This window comes from Amblyomma americanum, chromosome 1, assembly GCF_052857255.1.
Source record: "Amblyomma americanum isolate KBUSLIRL-KWMA chromosome 1, ASM5285725v1, whole genome shotgun sequence".
In the NCBI taxonomy this organism is placed as follows: Eukaryota; Metazoa; Arthropoda; class Arachnida; order Ixodida; family Ixodidae; genus Amblyomma; species Amblyomma americanum.
The window spans coordinates 54,359,125-54,375,880 of record NC_135497.1 but is presented as its reverse complement, the minus strand read 5'-3'; the positions used below and the strand labels follow the sequence as shown (position 1 = coordinate 54,375,880).

The 16,756-nt window shown below is 49.4% G+C and overlaps 1 protein-coding gene across 1 annotated transcript in view; it reads left to right on the top strand.

The window, feature by feature from the left end:
• The first annotated feature begins 2,002 nt into the window (after positions 1–2,002).
• LOC144112834 (uncharacterized) overlaps positions 2,003–16,756 on the top strand; it is a 32,125-nt gene continuing 17,371 nt past the window's right edge. The window contains exons 1-7 of the mRNA XM_077645645.1: positions 2,003–2,397; positions 3,274–3,531; positions 4,638–4,931; positions 5,805–5,939; positions 7,961–8,260; positions 10,808–11,014; positions 11,681–11,842. Of these exons, the coding sequence (XP_077501771.1) occupies positions 2,275–2,397; positions 3,274–3,531; positions 4,638–4,931; positions 5,805–5,939; positions 7,961–8,260; positions 10,808–11,014; positions 11,681–11,842 (1,479 nt within the window). The 5' untranslated portion in view covers positions 2,003–2,274. The remainder of the gene's footprint in view (positions 2,398–3,273; positions 3,532–4,637; positions 4,932–5,804; positions 5,940–7,960; positions 8,261–10,807; positions 11,015–11,680; positions 11,843–16,756) is intronic.

Sequence of the window (16,756 nt, the reverse complement as noted above, 5' to 3'; positions counted from 1 at the left end):
CAAGCATACCGATGCGATGCCGAGGTGTTATTAGTTGGATTGGTGCCCCATGTGTTCGTTATTCACCCGAAGCACTTCGCTGCTGTGCAGGCCCGTAATTAACCTAGGCATAATATTGCCCTGTACGGTCATCTTTCATCGAAAGCACTCCGCTAAGGTGTCGGCCTGTAATCGACCTATACCACCTAAACATGCGGCCCCTCGTGTTCGTCATCCATCCGAAGCGTTCCGCTATGGTGCCTTGCTTAGGCCACCTAGGCATAGCAGTGCCCCACGTGGCAGTCGTTCATCCGAAGCACTACGCTCCGATGCCGTTACGCAGTCTACGTAGGCCTTAGACCTTGGTAGGTCACCTCCCTGATCGGTGGAGACTACTTGGAGGAAAAGAAGCCTCTTCCGACACGCCAATTGCAACTTTCTGGTGCAAGAATCCTGATACCCTCTGGTTTTTGCAGCAGTCATATAGGGCGTTTTGCGAGATGTTCGTTGTTCGTCAATTGGCTAGACCCCTCTGCGATTCCGAGCAAGACTAGAAGGATGCGGTGCTTAATGTGTCAGGATGTGGTAGCGCTGTGTTAAAAATATAATAATTTGTCTTTGAGGAAAGGAAATGGCGCAGTATGTCTCATATATCGTTGGACACCTGAACCGCGCCGTAAGGGAAGGGATAAAGGAGGGAGTGAAATAAGAAAGGAGGAAAGAGGTGCCGTAGTGGAGGGCTCCGGAATAATTTCGACCACCTGGGGATCTTTAACGTGCACTGATATCGCACAGCACACGGGCGCCTTAGCGTTTTGCCTCCATAAAAATGCAGCCGCCGCGGTCGGGTTCGAACCCGGGAACTCCGGATCAGTAGCCGAGTGCCCTAACCACAGCCACAGCGGCGGGTGTGTGTTAACTGCAATCACAGTTTTTATGCCAGAATGAAGTCGTGGTGCCCAACATCAGGGATGCTGTCACTCATGCCCATGATGCAGCTGCTGTATTCAGCTCTAATTACTTATGCAAAGCCTCTTCGCAGCTCGCACCAAAGGCCAAGACAGCGAGCAGCTCCAGGTCCACCCGTCGGTCTTCTTGTGTGACTTCCGCTCAAGCAGAAGACATAGTCAAACTCAACTCATAAGCCAGTCGGCGAGTTTGAAATGGCACGATAGTCACCTGCCAATATGGAGCCTCCTGCAAAGCCGTTTCTTCCGGGGCCGATGGCACCGACGTCCGCGTTTCGCGCTCGCGACCGGCAGGACAACTGCCGGGAGATGGCGCTAAGCGTCCATTGTCTGGACTCCGGCTGGGGCACGCCGACAGCGTCTCAGCTTCGGCGGCTGCTCGGTCTGCAGTGCACCGTGGGTCAAGTGGTGGCCGGAGACTGCGGCGAGGTGGCAGTCTACGAGAGCCCCACTTGGACGGCAAACGTGACGCTGCAACTGGAGCGGTCACCCAAGGACTCGTTCATGCATATCGTACTTAAGTGGTGAGTGCGCTACAAGTACTTCTGGCTTTGCCCTTAGCCAGTCATCGGTCGGCGTCAACAATCATATTGTCAGGCCTCTACTGTCGCGTAAGTTGAGAAACTCCTCATATGCGCTGACATGGGTCCAAAAGTCGGAGGTTAGCAGATTTGTGCGCACTGGAACTAAGGTGACTGAAGTGCCATTTGAGCAATGCAGATGAATTGTGAAGCACTGCTCAGAATATGGTGATCGAGAGGAAGAGGTTGTAGAGCTTCGTAAACAACTTACTGCGCAAATTATTATCGGCATCTCCGTCTATTCAGTTTCAGAAACCGGGGGGGGGGGGGCGTGTTTATGCAGACATTTCAATTCAGAGTTTCTTGCCTGGTGCAATTAATGAACTATCGGTTTCTGCGGGCTCATAGCCGCCATATTGAGGTGGCTAGGGTAGTGAGAGTACCGCCATTTGTGTTAGAACACATGCCTTCTTAAGCTTGTACCAGCTCTTGGTTCCGCGCGTCAATTTTACATTCACTTCCGCAGGTGCGACCAATGCCAGAACGCCTCTAATAACGGCGCGGCTGCGGGCAAGTCCGGCCCGCCTGAATGGTGGCTCGCATCCGAGGAGCTCGAGGAGTTCTGCGACCCGTACAGCACCCAGATATCCACGGAGCACAAGGACGTACCCGTAAACGCTTTCGCCCTCGGCTGCTTCCTCGGGTACAACACTTTTGTGGCGCACTTTGACAGCACCAACACCATACCGCCTCCGCCATCGCCACTCTCGTCGGCCAAGTCATCGTCCTCCCTCTCCGGCAAATCAATGTCTGTGAAGCGGGGAAAGAAGGGAAGAGCGGTCAAGTCTACCTCCCCTTCAGATGGGACAAGCTCATCTGCGAAGACGTCTTGTCCCAACAGTGAGCTGACCTCGTCTGAAGGCTTTAAGGTGAGATGAGGTTCCCGTAGGGTGTTTTCGGACAGCGTCCGTCCAGAAGTTTGAGTTATGGCAGTGGCGGTTGCATGGTGGAAGGTCATGGAAATAAACTGCATTGCAGTCTGTGAGGACATAAAGTGTCGTATCCTAAAAACACCGTGTTTTTCTGCTGGGTAAATAGTTTAGATGATGCTGTGAGCCCCAGTCATAAGAGGGATATGAGAAGGGTAGTGAGGACTTCTCAATTCATCACTTTTCTGGAAGGCAGTGGCAGCTCATAGGCACATTAAATCTAACCCTTTTTTCCTGGACAGGTCTTGGGCACGTGATGGCAAAGCAGAGCTTCGGGCCTGATGGTCACGCACTTTGGCACATGGGCCCCTTATCCATCATCTGGTTCCTTACATGTCTAGTTGGCTTGCTTGGCGCGCAGCCTAAATTGTTGTGGGAATTGAATTCTGTGAAGAGCGGCTCCAGAAAGATTTAGAAACACTAGTGAGAGGGGAAGGGAGAGTTCTTTACACTGCGTGGATGATTTCAAACAACCAATTTTATGTACTACTTCCTGTATCAACGACCTGCGATTCGTTGTCCAATTTTTCTTACGGTGCAGCGATTTGGGGTGACGAGGCTAGGTTGCATGACTTCGCAAATGATGAGGAAATGTATCGTCAATCTTAAAAGAGGACTCTGGAGGGGTTTGATATACTGTGCTTACAGTACATAAAGCTCTTCGAGGGCCTGGAACGTATTAGCCACGCTGCATGAATTGGCAAGTGCAAAACTGTACCAACATGGATAGGCATACTTAAAAAGTACGGCAGTTTCGCAGTCGGAGCGGAATAATTCGGTTTCGGCCCTTCTTCTGAATGCCTTCTCTTCCACCAGGTGACGCAGTGCAATGCACACTTTGAGCACTGTTCCAATGGGTTGTACCTGTACTTCGTGGATGTCCGCAAGCGTAGCTCCACGCGGTTCCGGCTGCTGGTGCGGTACTCGACCATCTTCCGCATCATTCTGCGCAAGACGTCGCCGACATCCACTATTGTCTACCTGCAGCTGTTGCACCCGCCGCTGCTTTACAAGGTGTGCGCTGGCAACAGCGCCACCAGCCAGTGCAATCGCGAGGGCGACTACCTGCCACAGGTGAGCAGCGCTATATCGTTAAATGCTTTCAATGGACTAAAAGAAAAAAACCCGTGTACAAACACACTCCTGTACTCTTACGGTTTCCCCTTCCGCTACAGTTTCCTTTAGTCGTAGAGTTCTACATCACTGCGTAGAAGGGCAGCTGTGGCGCAACACGGAAAATTGCAGGACTGCAAGGAAAGCTGTGTAGAAAACTGGACCACTGACTGCTGTGGTGAAGGGAATGTTAATGGGCGTAAAACGTATTTTAGGCGTCACCGGACTTCTGCTGCTTAAAAGAGCGCGGTGTAAAGCTTCACGACCACTACCAAGAGTGGACATACATCCTTTCGCTTCTGCGTCCTCTGCTCCTTGTGCACTTTCACTCTAACCGCCTAGCCTTTGTTTCCCAGTTACTGGTATCTGAAATTTTTTTTCAACCATGTCCCGCTCCCCTTCTTTCTCGAGAGGCAGTAACGGACATCGGGCAATGGGAATCCACACAAAAGTTCCAAAACGACTACGCCGGTATGCCAATAGTTTAATTTGACGGGGCAAGAGCCCATATATCCTTATCCCATTCACAGGGCATAGTGATAGTGTGGCAGCACAGTCGTGACCTCACTGTTTTTTGTTACACAAACATAAAGTTATGACAGTGGTGGCTCTAGAAGCTCCTTACTATTACAGCCATTAGTGTAGATTATGGGCGCTGAACTTAGGTCAGTCATCATCATCATCATCAGCAGCAGTAGTGTAACTGTGACAGCATAGGACAGAGGATTTGCTCTTATCCCCAATTAACCCTGTCCTTTGCAGCTGCGATCACCTTATCTCTGCAAACTTCCTAATTTCATTCGCCCATATTAGTCTCTGCCTCGCACTGCTACACTTGCCTTCTCTTAGAATCCACTCTGTTACCTTAAGTGACCATCGGTCATCGTGCATTCGCATTGCGTGCCCTGCCAATGGACTGCAATGCTATTTTTGATTTCTTGATTTTAACCAGAACATCATTAACCTGATTTTGTTTCTTGATCCATGAAATAATATTAAATTGATTCGAGTCAGCCTCAAAATAAGCCGCACAACAGCTTGCTCACCCACCACCTTTCCTGTCGCAGTTCGACCTGTCAGACACCACCCCGTGGGACCGGGCCGTCGAGTTCGGTGAAGGACCCTTCAAGTGCGGTGCCGACGTTCTGGGCAGAAGTCGCATGATGCGCCTGACGCTCAGTGGACCGCGCCACTGGGCGCCTCTCTGCAACCTGATCCTGCGCACGCGCAAAAACGCGCAGGTTTTTTACGCGCCGGTGCGCGAGTTGCAAGCGCGCGACTTGAAGGCAGTGTCCAGGCCCAGCGTGCAGGACTTCGGCGTCGTGTACGCCTTGCTCAGCGTCTGGTCCGAGAGCTTTCAGGTAGGGATTTAACTCATTGCGTGGATTTCTTGTAAGCTCTACCCCAAGAACAAGGGTCAAAAGCGGACGAAATAGAAATGTTCCAGGACGTCGGCGTGAAACCTCCGATCCTCTTGAATATTTCTTGTTTCAAACTTCTCGCTTTCTGTAGAATAAGTTAAAAGACATACAAGACAGACAGTACAAGACACCCTTTGCGTGTCTCTATATCCGTCGGAATTGGATCAAGTACATCACGTAATTTCCATGTACAGGACCTCCAAGATTAATGTCAAGTACGTTCTAAACGTAGCTGCCGCATGGGCTGAGTGGTTACGGTGCTCGGCTACTGACCCGGAGGACCCGGGTTCCAATTCCGGTCCCGGCTGCCACGCTTTAGTAGGGGCGAAAGGCAAAAGCGCCCGAGCGGTGTGCGCTGTCGTTGGTCGATAAAGATCCCCAGGTGGTCGGCATTACTCGGCAATCGCCTACTGCAACGTCCCTGATAGGCTAAGTCACTTCGGGATGTTCCCCCCATACCACACTATACCATTTTAAATGCAGAATCAATAAGGATTATCACGAGTAAATGCATATTGCTTCCAAAGTAAGGGTTACATCGATGGGTCGGATCTACGCTGTTGACGGATAAAGGTGATCTTCGTTCGGGGATTTGCTGCGTTGGCGGTTCTGGCATATCGCGCTGTGCCATGACCTGGCGTAAATATAAAACTGCGTCACTATTCTATGCGCGCATTTTTGCGGACCTACGGTGTCATTTTGGGTTTCAATAGGGAGCTTCCCGAAGCGAAGGAGAATTAAGCGGGCGTACGACTCGAACGGCGCTTGAAAACTGCACTGTCGAACGCAACACGTAGATTACCACCTTTGCAGGTCACCGATGAGCTGGCGATGGATGCTCAGAGCTGCCGGGAAACGCTCCTCGAGTTGTCTGCGCGCGCCGAGGAGTGTCCCCGTGCCCTGGAAGAAGCCCTCTTCGAGATCTATTTCTCGCTTAGCCAGGGAAAGGTGAGAGCCCGGTTTTTCAGGCTGGCTTTAACAACAAAAGCTTAAGGGCCCTCTTTATGTCCGTAGCCCGCTCGCCTCGCACCTGGCCTGGCGTTCAGTGAGATTTGTTTTCTGAACTATGTTAAGTAAGCTTTTATTGCAGAATTCTGTACTCAAGACAGCAGCAGAAACCGTGTTCTTAGAGTAAAAGCTCGACTCTTCCCACTACAACTCCCAAGGTCATGTTCAGTGCTCGTTTAACCTTGAACCGGCGCAACGAAGGCGTAGCAAGGAGCGTCATAATATGTAACTCGCTGTGGATTCGCCGCAGCTGCGCTCGCTCCGGGCCTCTTCGCTGCTCTGCCACGTGTCTAGCAAAAGGTTGCAAAAAACAGTTGCTTCGCTGGCGCTTGGTCTCTGCCTCGCCATGGATAACACGTGCACCAGACCGACTCCAGGGCCAAACCATATGTACCCTTGCTTAACAATTGCTTTCGCTCATATCACTAGGTTAAACAGGCGCTAAACCTCTGTTAGCTTTTTTTAAATTAGAGTGTAACTACAGATGTGTTTTATGTAGCAGAGCATGTTCAGTTCGTGCCCATGACAACACTATACGCGCACGTATGCAGCAGTGGAACCTGGTTTTTTCTTGGATAGTGATGGTAAAATTAGGCCAGTGGCAACGTTAGGAAGCCAGTGTAACGAATTATGAAATTAAATTGAAAGAAATACATTCAAGTTTGCAATATCTTCTTTCTTGGGAACGCGCGACCGACCAGAAGCGATGGACCTCCTCCACCATGTGGTTTACTGGGAAGCACAAAAAACGGGCGAGGGACGGATTAGGGGACATAGAAACACGTTCACAAGCGCTTGTGTCCCCTACTCCGTCCCTCGTCCGTTTTTTGCACTTCCGAGTAAACCACATGCATAAACAACTAGCCTGGCAGGTTGTTCTTCTAAACTCCTCCTCGAGTTTCCCCAAGATGAACACCTGAGTGGCACCTGCTTCTTTCCCGACGAAGTTGTTACAAGTGTAGTGCACTGTTGGCATCAGCATTCCGCCTCATTCCTTCACGGCGGCTTGCAGGCTATATAGGGTAATGGTAGCGGAAGTGTGGACTACCAGAGACTGCTTCGGGAAGTGGCATGCTGCTTTCTTAGCAAAGTTTCACTTGAACCTTCCAAAGATGTTGTATCTGCATTATTGTCGGCACTTTGCATGCCGTGACCAAGCTTGCTCACGAGATTTTCCGTTACAAAATTCAAAGTCCGGTTTCCTGTGTATTCCCAGCATATCGCAAAAAATGTGGATAACGCCTGCTTTCATGCATGCGAGCCACCGTTGTCGGAAATTTTTTATTGTGTGCCTGATCGTCGGATAAATAGCATAGGAATGTGTGCACGCTGATATTAATATAGCTGCTCTTTGAACGGTTGCGAACAAATGAGGGGATAGGTCGTGCTATCTCTTTCACTGTGCTAGCGTACGGTGCATACGGACGTTCAGGGAGCGCTTATTCAAAAGGTCTAAGCGTAACACCACGCGGGCGCCTGGGAGACCTCTGATGTTCGTGCAGAGCTGCATGAAATGGTGTAGACCGCGCTGCTTTAAGGTGGCTACAAGTGCGCGATATTACAGAACTGAACGAGGAGCTCAGTTTGATATACAAGGAACTCGGTATTAAGACATGTGATCGGTTAAAGAATGCATGCAGAAATGCAGTATGCTAACTGTGTGATAATAGGGGCACACAGATAAGTGAACGGTGTGTAGCTTAGGAATTTTGTGGAGCTTGATCTCAAGGTGTCATTTTAGGTGGAAAGTGAGGAAAAAATTCACTTTACACATAAGAAGTGCCGGTGAACCCTGAACATAATCGTGTTTTTAAATTTTTTTTCATTTCTTCTCGGACTACAGTCCCTTTCAATGCTTTCTGTACATCAACACTATTGCCTCTTTTTCCTACCGATCATTGTGCAACACTTCAATATCCAGCATATCAAGAACAGTGTCCTTGTGGCGCGGTACCGCGCAGGTGTTCTGGTTCCGCAGTGCCCTGGAGCACCTGTACTTCCGGTATCGGGCGCACCGGCAGCGCATCGACGTTTTCACAGGCTCGGTGATCGCCCAGGAGCTGCCGTCCCACATGGTCAAGGTGCGCAAGGTGATCCTGACGCCCACTCGGCGCGTCTACATGCCCCCTCAACTTGTGTGCAAGAGCCGCCTGCTTCAGCACTGCGACCCAGATTACGCCCTGCGCATCGTCGTGCGGGACGACGACTGCAAGCTCATCTCCTTTTCGCTGGGTGCCTGCAAGGACGACTTTCTTAGCGCGGTATGCTGTTGGGGGGTTCATCATCATCATCATCATCATCAGCCTTACTACACCCACTGCAGGGCAAAGGCCTCTCCCATGTCTCTCCAATTAACCCTATCCTTTGCCAGCTGCATCCACCCTTTGCCTGCAAACTTCTTAATCTCATCCGCCCATCTAACCTTCTGCCGCCCCCTGCTACGCTTACTTTCTCTTGGAACCCACTCCGTTACCCTTAAAGACCAGCGGTTATCTTGCCTTCGCATCACATGCCCTGCCCAAGCCCATTTCGTTCTCTTGATTTCGACTAGGATGTCATTAACCCGTGTTTGTTCCCTCACCCACTCTGCCCGCTTCCGATCTCTTAACGTTACACCTATCATTTTTCTTTCCATGGCTCGCTGCGTTGTCCTTAACTTAAGCTGAACTCTTTTCGTTAGCCTCCACGTTTCTGCCCCGTAGGTGAGTACCGGTAAGATTATGCTGTTGTACACTTTCCTCTTGAGGGAAATTGGTAAACTGCCACTCATGATCTGCGAGAATTTGCCATATGCGCTCCACCCCATTCTTATCCTTCTAGTTATCTCCCTCTCATGATCCGGATCAGCTGTCACTACCTGCCCTAAGTAGACGTATTCCGGCACAATTTCTAGGCTCTCGCTGCCAATTGTGAACTGTTGTTCCCTTGCTAGACTGTTGAACATTACCTTGGTTTTCTGCATGTTAATTTTTAGACCCATCGATCTGCTCTGCCTGTCTAACTCGTTGATCATGATTTGCAGTTCACCTCCTGAGTGACTCAGCAAGGCAATGTCATCAGCAAATCTCAGATTATTTACGTATTCCCCATTTATTCTTATTCCCAACTGTTCCCAATTCAGGCCTCGAAATACCTCCTGCAAACATGCGGTGAACAGCATTGGCGATATTGTCTCCTTGCCTGACGCCCTTCCTTATTGGAATTTTATTGCTGACTTTATGGAGGACTATAGTAGCTGTGCAGTTGCTATATATATCTTCCAGTATTTTGACATAAGGCTCTTCTACCCCCTGATTACGCAATGCCTGTATGACTGCTGAGGTTTGCACTGAGTCGAATGCTTTCTCGTAATCAATGAAAGCTATATATAGAGGTTGGTTATATTCTGCGCATTTCTCTATCACCTGATTGATAGTGTGAATATGATCTATTGTGGAATATCCATTACGAAAGCCTGCCTGATCATTTGGTTTATTAAAGTCTCACGTTGCCCTGACTCTATTAGCGATTACCTTAGTAAATACTTTGTAGGCAACGGATAGTAAGCTGATCGGCCTGTAATTTTTCAAGTCCTTGGCGTCTCCCTTCTTATGAATTAAGATAATGTTTGCATTCTTCCAAGCTTCTGGTACAGTCGAGGTCATAAGGCATTGCGTATACAGGGTGGCTAGTTTTTCTAGCACGACGTCCCCTCCATCCTTCAACACATCTGCTGTTACCTGATCCTCCCCAGCTGCTTTTCCCCTTTTCATTGCTTCTAAGGCTTTCTTTACTTCATCTTTCGTTACTGGCGGGATGACGCATTGCTGTGCACTGCTGTCTTTCTCATTGGCGCTCTGATTACATTGGCTACTGTACAGCTCAGTGTAGAACTCTTCGGCTACGTTAACTATCTTATCCATATTGCTAATGACATTGCCCTGCTTGTCTCTTAATGCATACATCTGGTTTTTACCTATGCCTAGTTTCCTCTTCACTGTTTTTAGGCTACCTCCGTTCTTTATAGCATGCTCGATTCTCTCCATATTAAACTTCCTTATGTCGGCTACCTTGCGCTTATTTATTAACTTTGATAGCTCCGTTAGTTCTATTCTATCGGTAGTGTTAGATGCCTTCATGTGGGGGGTTCATGATCGCCTAGTGAACAAGTAGCCGTAGCGTGCTTAATGTTTTGAAAAATGCAGTATCTGAAGTCTCAAGTAAAAAAAATGGCTGGCGGTTTAGCATTGCTAAGCACAAAAGACTGGGCGAAAGCACTGTTTTTTTTCACATGTACACCACCGCCACGTAGCTCAGAGCGCTGTTGAGGTGTCCTCTTACTCGGGGATCCAGTTATGTTTTGAGAGAAGGAAAGGCGTGTAACTGCCTCAAATTGTAGGTGGACAGCGCCGCCTATTCACAGTGCGACTGACGTGTCCACTCACCAAGTGAGCCGGTAATGCACTTGCTACTGAAAGGCTTCACACGCACAGACACCGCTGATACTCGAGGATTGCGGCTACTTCCTTTCGCACTGAAGGACACAGGGAATCAAAATGTCATGCGACAAATCTATATTGGCAGTAGTGCTACATTTCAGTCTCACATTGATGAGCTTCTATTTGCCTATTTTAATTTGATTTCACCGTCGCTTTTTCGTTCCACTGCTGTATGGATTCATGTAGCTGAAGTGCAGAGGAGGGCACATAACTGCATGAAGATATTTGATAGGATAATAAGGAAAGTTATGCATGGGATTGGCTCCTTGAAATGACAATGTAAACCGTCCATTTAGTCCCTCACTTTTACCTTGGGCTTGTTTTCTGTAGGTGATCAAGCCTCCGCTGTCGTCGGGCCTGAAGATTGGTGGCCGCCGGTTCATGTTCCTGGGTTGCTCGACGAGCCAGTTACGCAGCCACGGCCTCTGGTTCTACGCGCACGACAATCAGGGCCGCACCGCGGAGCAGATACGCGATGGTATCGGCGACCTCTCTACCATCGTCAGCGTGCCCAAGTTCATGGCACGGCTCGGACAGGTCAGAGGCCAGTCACGTTCTTGTTGAGAGAGGTGATGGGAAAAGCGACTAAATCGCACGAAAGTGGGTGAGGGAATCTCTTCTTCGCTTTTAATAACGGAGCTTTTGTTTTCAAGAAGGCTGAGCCAAGTGTCGATCTCTGCCATTCACCATCGTTCATCACACTTTCAAGGCCAGGTGCATTGCATTAATCCATATTTGTTTGGATCGCATTGTAGCTATGTGAGCCCTTCATTGATCAGTGGTCCGCAGGGATCAGGCGCAATGTGCAGTGACTCATATCTGACTGTGAAATTATCCACAAGATCATAAGTTATGCCTTGCGCGTTTTTGAATCGAATGTGGGAGTGTCAAAATGCTCCAGAGGGGGAATGGAAAGTAAGACTAGCATTCATAAAAAATTGCGACTCTGCGCGGACTGTCTCCGGAGATCTAACCAGGCAAATCAGCCTCCTTTCGGAGTACCAATGCCTATTATGGAGGTGTTGTTTCCATTACACACTTTCTACTGCTGAGAAGCCACTCTATACTTCTCTATACTTGCGCAAAGGTTTCACAAGTTTCACAACTCCCAGCTGCACAAACATGAATTCTGTATCACCAATATTATCGCCCGCCAGCTATGGCAAAGTGGCCCACTCGGGAGACCTCTTTTCCTGCGTGCAGGCTTTTTCGCAGTCGTTGGGTCTGTTAACGGTCCCGAGCCAAAACACGTCTGTGGAACCGGACATCCGCCACGCAGCCCCTGGCCGCAGCAGCGATGGTTCCCATCGCGAGTACATCTTCAGCGACGGCATAGGGCGAATATCGCACGGCCTGCTGCGCAAGGTATGTATATTATCGTACTTATCGACAACCAGTGTAAACTTACAACCTTTGCTAATGTGTCGCTCAGGTCACCAAGACAAGCGTGGCTGTGCCGGCGGCGATTTTGTCCGCGCGCCAATTAAGTTGCTCCCACGCGGGTAGCGACGAAATTCGCTGGCGCCAAGACGCTCCCGCGCAATTACTATGCCTCGACATGAATCGACTAGAGAAATTGGCAGCGTGCCAAGGAGCGGCAGGGCTTTCTGAAAAATTCATTGTTGTCACACCGCTGCCAACGCTCATACATTCGCGTTGGACACCTGGTAACTGTCCTGTGTGAGAGACAGAGATAGGGAGAGAGAGAAAAAATTTATTACCACGAGTCAAAACCGCACTTCAAAGTAGTCATCCTCCGCAGCGTGTCTGTCCGTCGGCCGGGATCCCGAAGGTCACGGAAGCAGACAGAGCTTGACCGATGGTTTCACTTTGCACTTAACGGGTGGGCACAGTCCTGCGAGTTTTTTTTTTTTTTTTGTTAATAGCAGAAGCCTTTTTTCATGCCTCGCGCCTCCCACAGCCATCTCATCCGATCCAACTTCCTGACAGGAACTCTCTCCCAAAACTCTGCCGCCCATTATAATGCTTCGCTTCTTTTGGACAGGAGAGGCCATCGTATGTCTAAATAATTTCGTGCAGGTCCTTGAAACCCCTGAAAACCCTGGAATTTGATAGGACTGTTTTCATGGCCTTGAAGGTCCTGGAATTTTCGAAGATGCTTGAAAACCCTTGAATTTTTAAAATTTTTATTTTTAATTAACATTCAGTGATTGTACAGTATTGTGCGTTTTTATCGCTGACACTTTCCAAAATTTCCCCGCCTCAACCGCTGGCTCGTTTGCGGTGAAACTGCACACAGAGCTTGCGTATTATGGTAACTTTTGTATCGTAGCAAGTTTGACAATTGTACTTACTTAGTTTCAGGCGCACATGATGCGAAAACGTAAGCGTCTGCGAGAGATCGGCGAGCCAAAACCCGTAAACGACGCTTTTTCGCTGAGAACCGGCAGTGGCGCCATCTGTTTTCGGCAGCAGAAAGCGTCACAACTAGGCCGCCGAGGCGAGCGTTGCAAGGAGCGCGGGCAAATGAGATACGCGTGGAATTGGTTTGTTTTTCAGTGCTATAATTTGAAAATATTTAAGATGAAGCAAATGCCGAACGGATTATTCAAAGGGCCCGCGCTCCTTGCAACGCTCGCCTCGGCGGCCTAGTCGAGACGCTTTCCGCTGCCGAAAACAGATGGCGCCACTGCCGGTTTTCAGCCAGAAAGCGTCGTCTGCGGGTTTTGGCTCGCCGATCTCTCGTAGACGCTTACGTTTTCGCATCATGTGCGCCTGAACTAAGTAAGTACCATTGTCAAACTTGCTACGATACAAATGTTACCATAATACGCAAGCTTTGTGTGCAGTTTCACCGCAAACGAGCCAGCGGTTGAGGCGGGGAAATTTTTGTAAGTGTCAGCGATAAAAACGCACAATACTGTATTTAATAAAATATCAACCCACCTGAAATCCCGGTGCGATATTGTTAAAAATAGAGTGTAAGTTTCGTACAGTCAAGTAAGCGCGTGCCTAGCGGACGCTCGTGAACGTCTAGCCACAATGACGCTGGCTTGTCCACCGTTTCCTCTCAACCATTTCCTGTGTACTTTTTGAGCCCTTCTACGACAACTCCCTTGGCAGTGGTACCTTAGGAGTGCACTACTCTTCGGGGCTCGAGCGGGGGTGCTGCGCACGAAGAAGTGGCAAGCCCGGTATCCGGCCAGATCAATGCGGACATCATGTGCACAATGTGTGGGCAGGATGAGGATTCGATAGAGCATGTTATTCTGTTGTGTAGATCACTCCACCCCTGCCAACCGAATACATGTACCCTTCTGCAGGCGCTAGGTTTCGACTCAGGTCAGCCGACAGAGGGTAAAACGACCGACAGCGAGGTGAATGAGCAAGAAGCCTTTTCCAAGGCCAGGGCGGTCGAAACAACTAAACGCCGCCTTGAAAATTGGAATAGGCTCAAGTGATGGGTGGTGGTGACGACACGGCGGGCAGACTCCGTCGTAGCGTCCCAAAAAAGTTGGCTAGGACTTCAGTGTAATGTCCGCCGGTTATAAGCCCCAAGATCCAATATAACCTAATCCATTTTCCAGTTGAGTAGACAAATGGCCGCCATTGTGTGTGTGGTTGCGCGGTCGAAGCGTAACATTTTGTGCGCGTTTAGCGCTTGCGTGTGCGGTTGTATCGTCACGTCTAGAGCACGTGTAACGCTTATGCGTGCGTGTGCTGTTCCATCGTAACATTTTCTGCGCGCGTAGTGCTGATATGTGTATGTGCGGTTGTATCGCGATATTTATTGCCCGTGTAGTGCTTGGGTGTGCGTGTGCGGCGGTATCGTGACATTTTGTGCGTCTGCAGCGTAGTGTGTGCCAGTCAACGTGCGTGCAAACAATGCCCGGAAAATGCAAATTTCAGAGGTCATGGCTGCACAACGACGACTAACGAGAGTGGCTTGCGTCGGACATGTCAAATCCGCACAAGGCAAAATGCAAAGTTTGCTGTAAGTATTTTGACATCACTGTCATGGGGGAGTCGGCACTAGAAAGCCATCTAAAAAGTGCAAAGCATAGAGAGCACATGCAAGCCGCCGGGAGTAGCTGTATGGTAAGAAGCTTCCTGACGATATCTGAATGTCAAGCTAATGAACCACAGCCAGCGCCATCGCAGTCGTCAAACTTGATGGCTGCGTGCAAGAAGCATGAACTTGTGATGGACGCAGGGCATTTCACAGCGGATTAGCTGTGATGCTGTACACGTAGCAGGTGGCATTTTCAATGTTCCCATCACTAAGGAATTGAGAGCATCTGTGACTTCTCCGAAGAGCCAATACCGTGCCTTTTTGAAAACACATAAAAAGCAGGAGCGTGAAGATGCGAAACAGCGGAAAAAACGGTGCATTGATGAAGAGATTGAAACTCTCAGGAGGAGGAAAAAGAAACTAGAAGCCGTAGTTGCAGAATCCGCCTTTTTCATTTTCCTGTGCTGCCACCTCGCGTACAACGCTGGAAGCTCACTGGTAGGGTACTGCGCGCCCAACCCGGCCGGACTCAGTGCCGCTGCGGAGCACGTTTTGTTGGAATCTGTCAACGATGGCGTGTCCTGGGCAGCACCTGGTACCTGGAGAATTTCTAGGGTTGACTGATGGCTTGGTGCGAAGTCTGAGGCAGGCTGTGGTGCCCACTGAAAAGCAAATTCTTCAGTATCTCCGATCATCCGGCATGCGATGCGAACACCAGCTAGCAAGGGCCGCCGCTTCAGAGATGAAGGCTACATTCGGAACATAATGTTCAATGAAATATCCCCGATCAGTGAGGTTGGCGTTTTCCGCTGTATATGCCTGCCATTCATGAAAGGTGGATACTACATCGTGCACGCCGTAGTACAGAAAACGACTGGGGACAACAGTTTTCACAAGCAATCGTTGTGCTCAAGCGCTGCAGAATAGCTACACGAGCTATAAAAGCACAAGCGTACTCGCAACAAAGCAGCTCTGTTAGCATTTCACTGTATTTTCCCACAACACACCGCTGCATTGGTTAAACAAGCATGCGCGTCCCTAAAGACGAGCGCGAGAGGCGCACATTAATCCATTCCGGCGATACCACGCAGAGCTCTTCATCATGGATATGGTTCGAACACACGCATAACGCACCTCCTTCTTCTTCTGCCTCTTAATACATGGCACATACCCACACAGGGGGATTGGCCAGGGTGTAGTGGCATAAACAAGGAAATTTCCATAGGAGATTATGACAAAATTTTAGCACCATGCGTGAATGCTCTCGTAGCTTCTTTTTCGTTGCCCGCTCCATCGCGCATTGAAAGCGGCTCACAGCACTTGCCCATTTGGCCTTCTTGCTTGAGAAAGCAAAAAGCGTCGGAACGAAGTCTGGGTGCCGCGGTGACATTCGAGGCCTTCCTGCCCATGAATAAAACACTTCGTGATAGACTGCACACGCATTTAAACACAGTACCTCATCTGTACCTGTCACAAAGTGATTCCTGCACACTTGACGTGCTTGACGGTGCCCAAGGGCGGCACGATCGTCGAGCCGGCGAACTGCTTTTATCCACGCTTCGCGTCGAAGGCTGTCCCGGGAAGCGCTCGGAAAGCGAAAAAATCCGAGTTTACTTCCCTTTACATATTGGGCATTGCTGCCGTATGCAACACATTTCGTAGGTATCGCCAAATGCGTCGCGCTAAACGCCCAACGGCTGCAGCAACGCACCCCGCGTAGGAAGCCGGTTTGTTTACACTTCTACGACCGGTCTCGAGTGGAGCGAGCGACCCTTCCAATATGTTTCGCGACACCGCCGCCAGGGGATGGGCGCATGCGCAGTCGCGTCGTGAAAAAGGCGGATTGACAGCTTCAGCAGACTTGTATGCAGAAAATGCAGAGGCAACCAGTGGCCTGACTTGCATAATGAAGTCGGACATCCTAAGGAAGACTGCCAAGAGCAAGCAGTAGGATGTCTTGGACATAGACATAAAAATTGAGGAGAAGCAAATTGGGGCCACCTAAGGACTGATTGAGTGTTTGCTTTGCTTCATTAGCGAATAAATGTTTGCATCATCTAACAAACTGAAAGTGGTCATCCGTGTAACAAACAATGATGAGAAGTGGTTGAAAACGGAAATATGCTGTTGCCATCGTTTTACCCGAAGACAAGTTTCTTTGTTAAAATATTGGTTCCAATGACAATCCCCTTTTTCAGTGAATTCTCATTATTTCACGCCTCTGTCTACCCCTGAACATCTGTCTTATTTGGATTTCTAACTGGGAATGTGGTCCTTGAAAATCACGCAGAGGGCTTCGAAAGTCC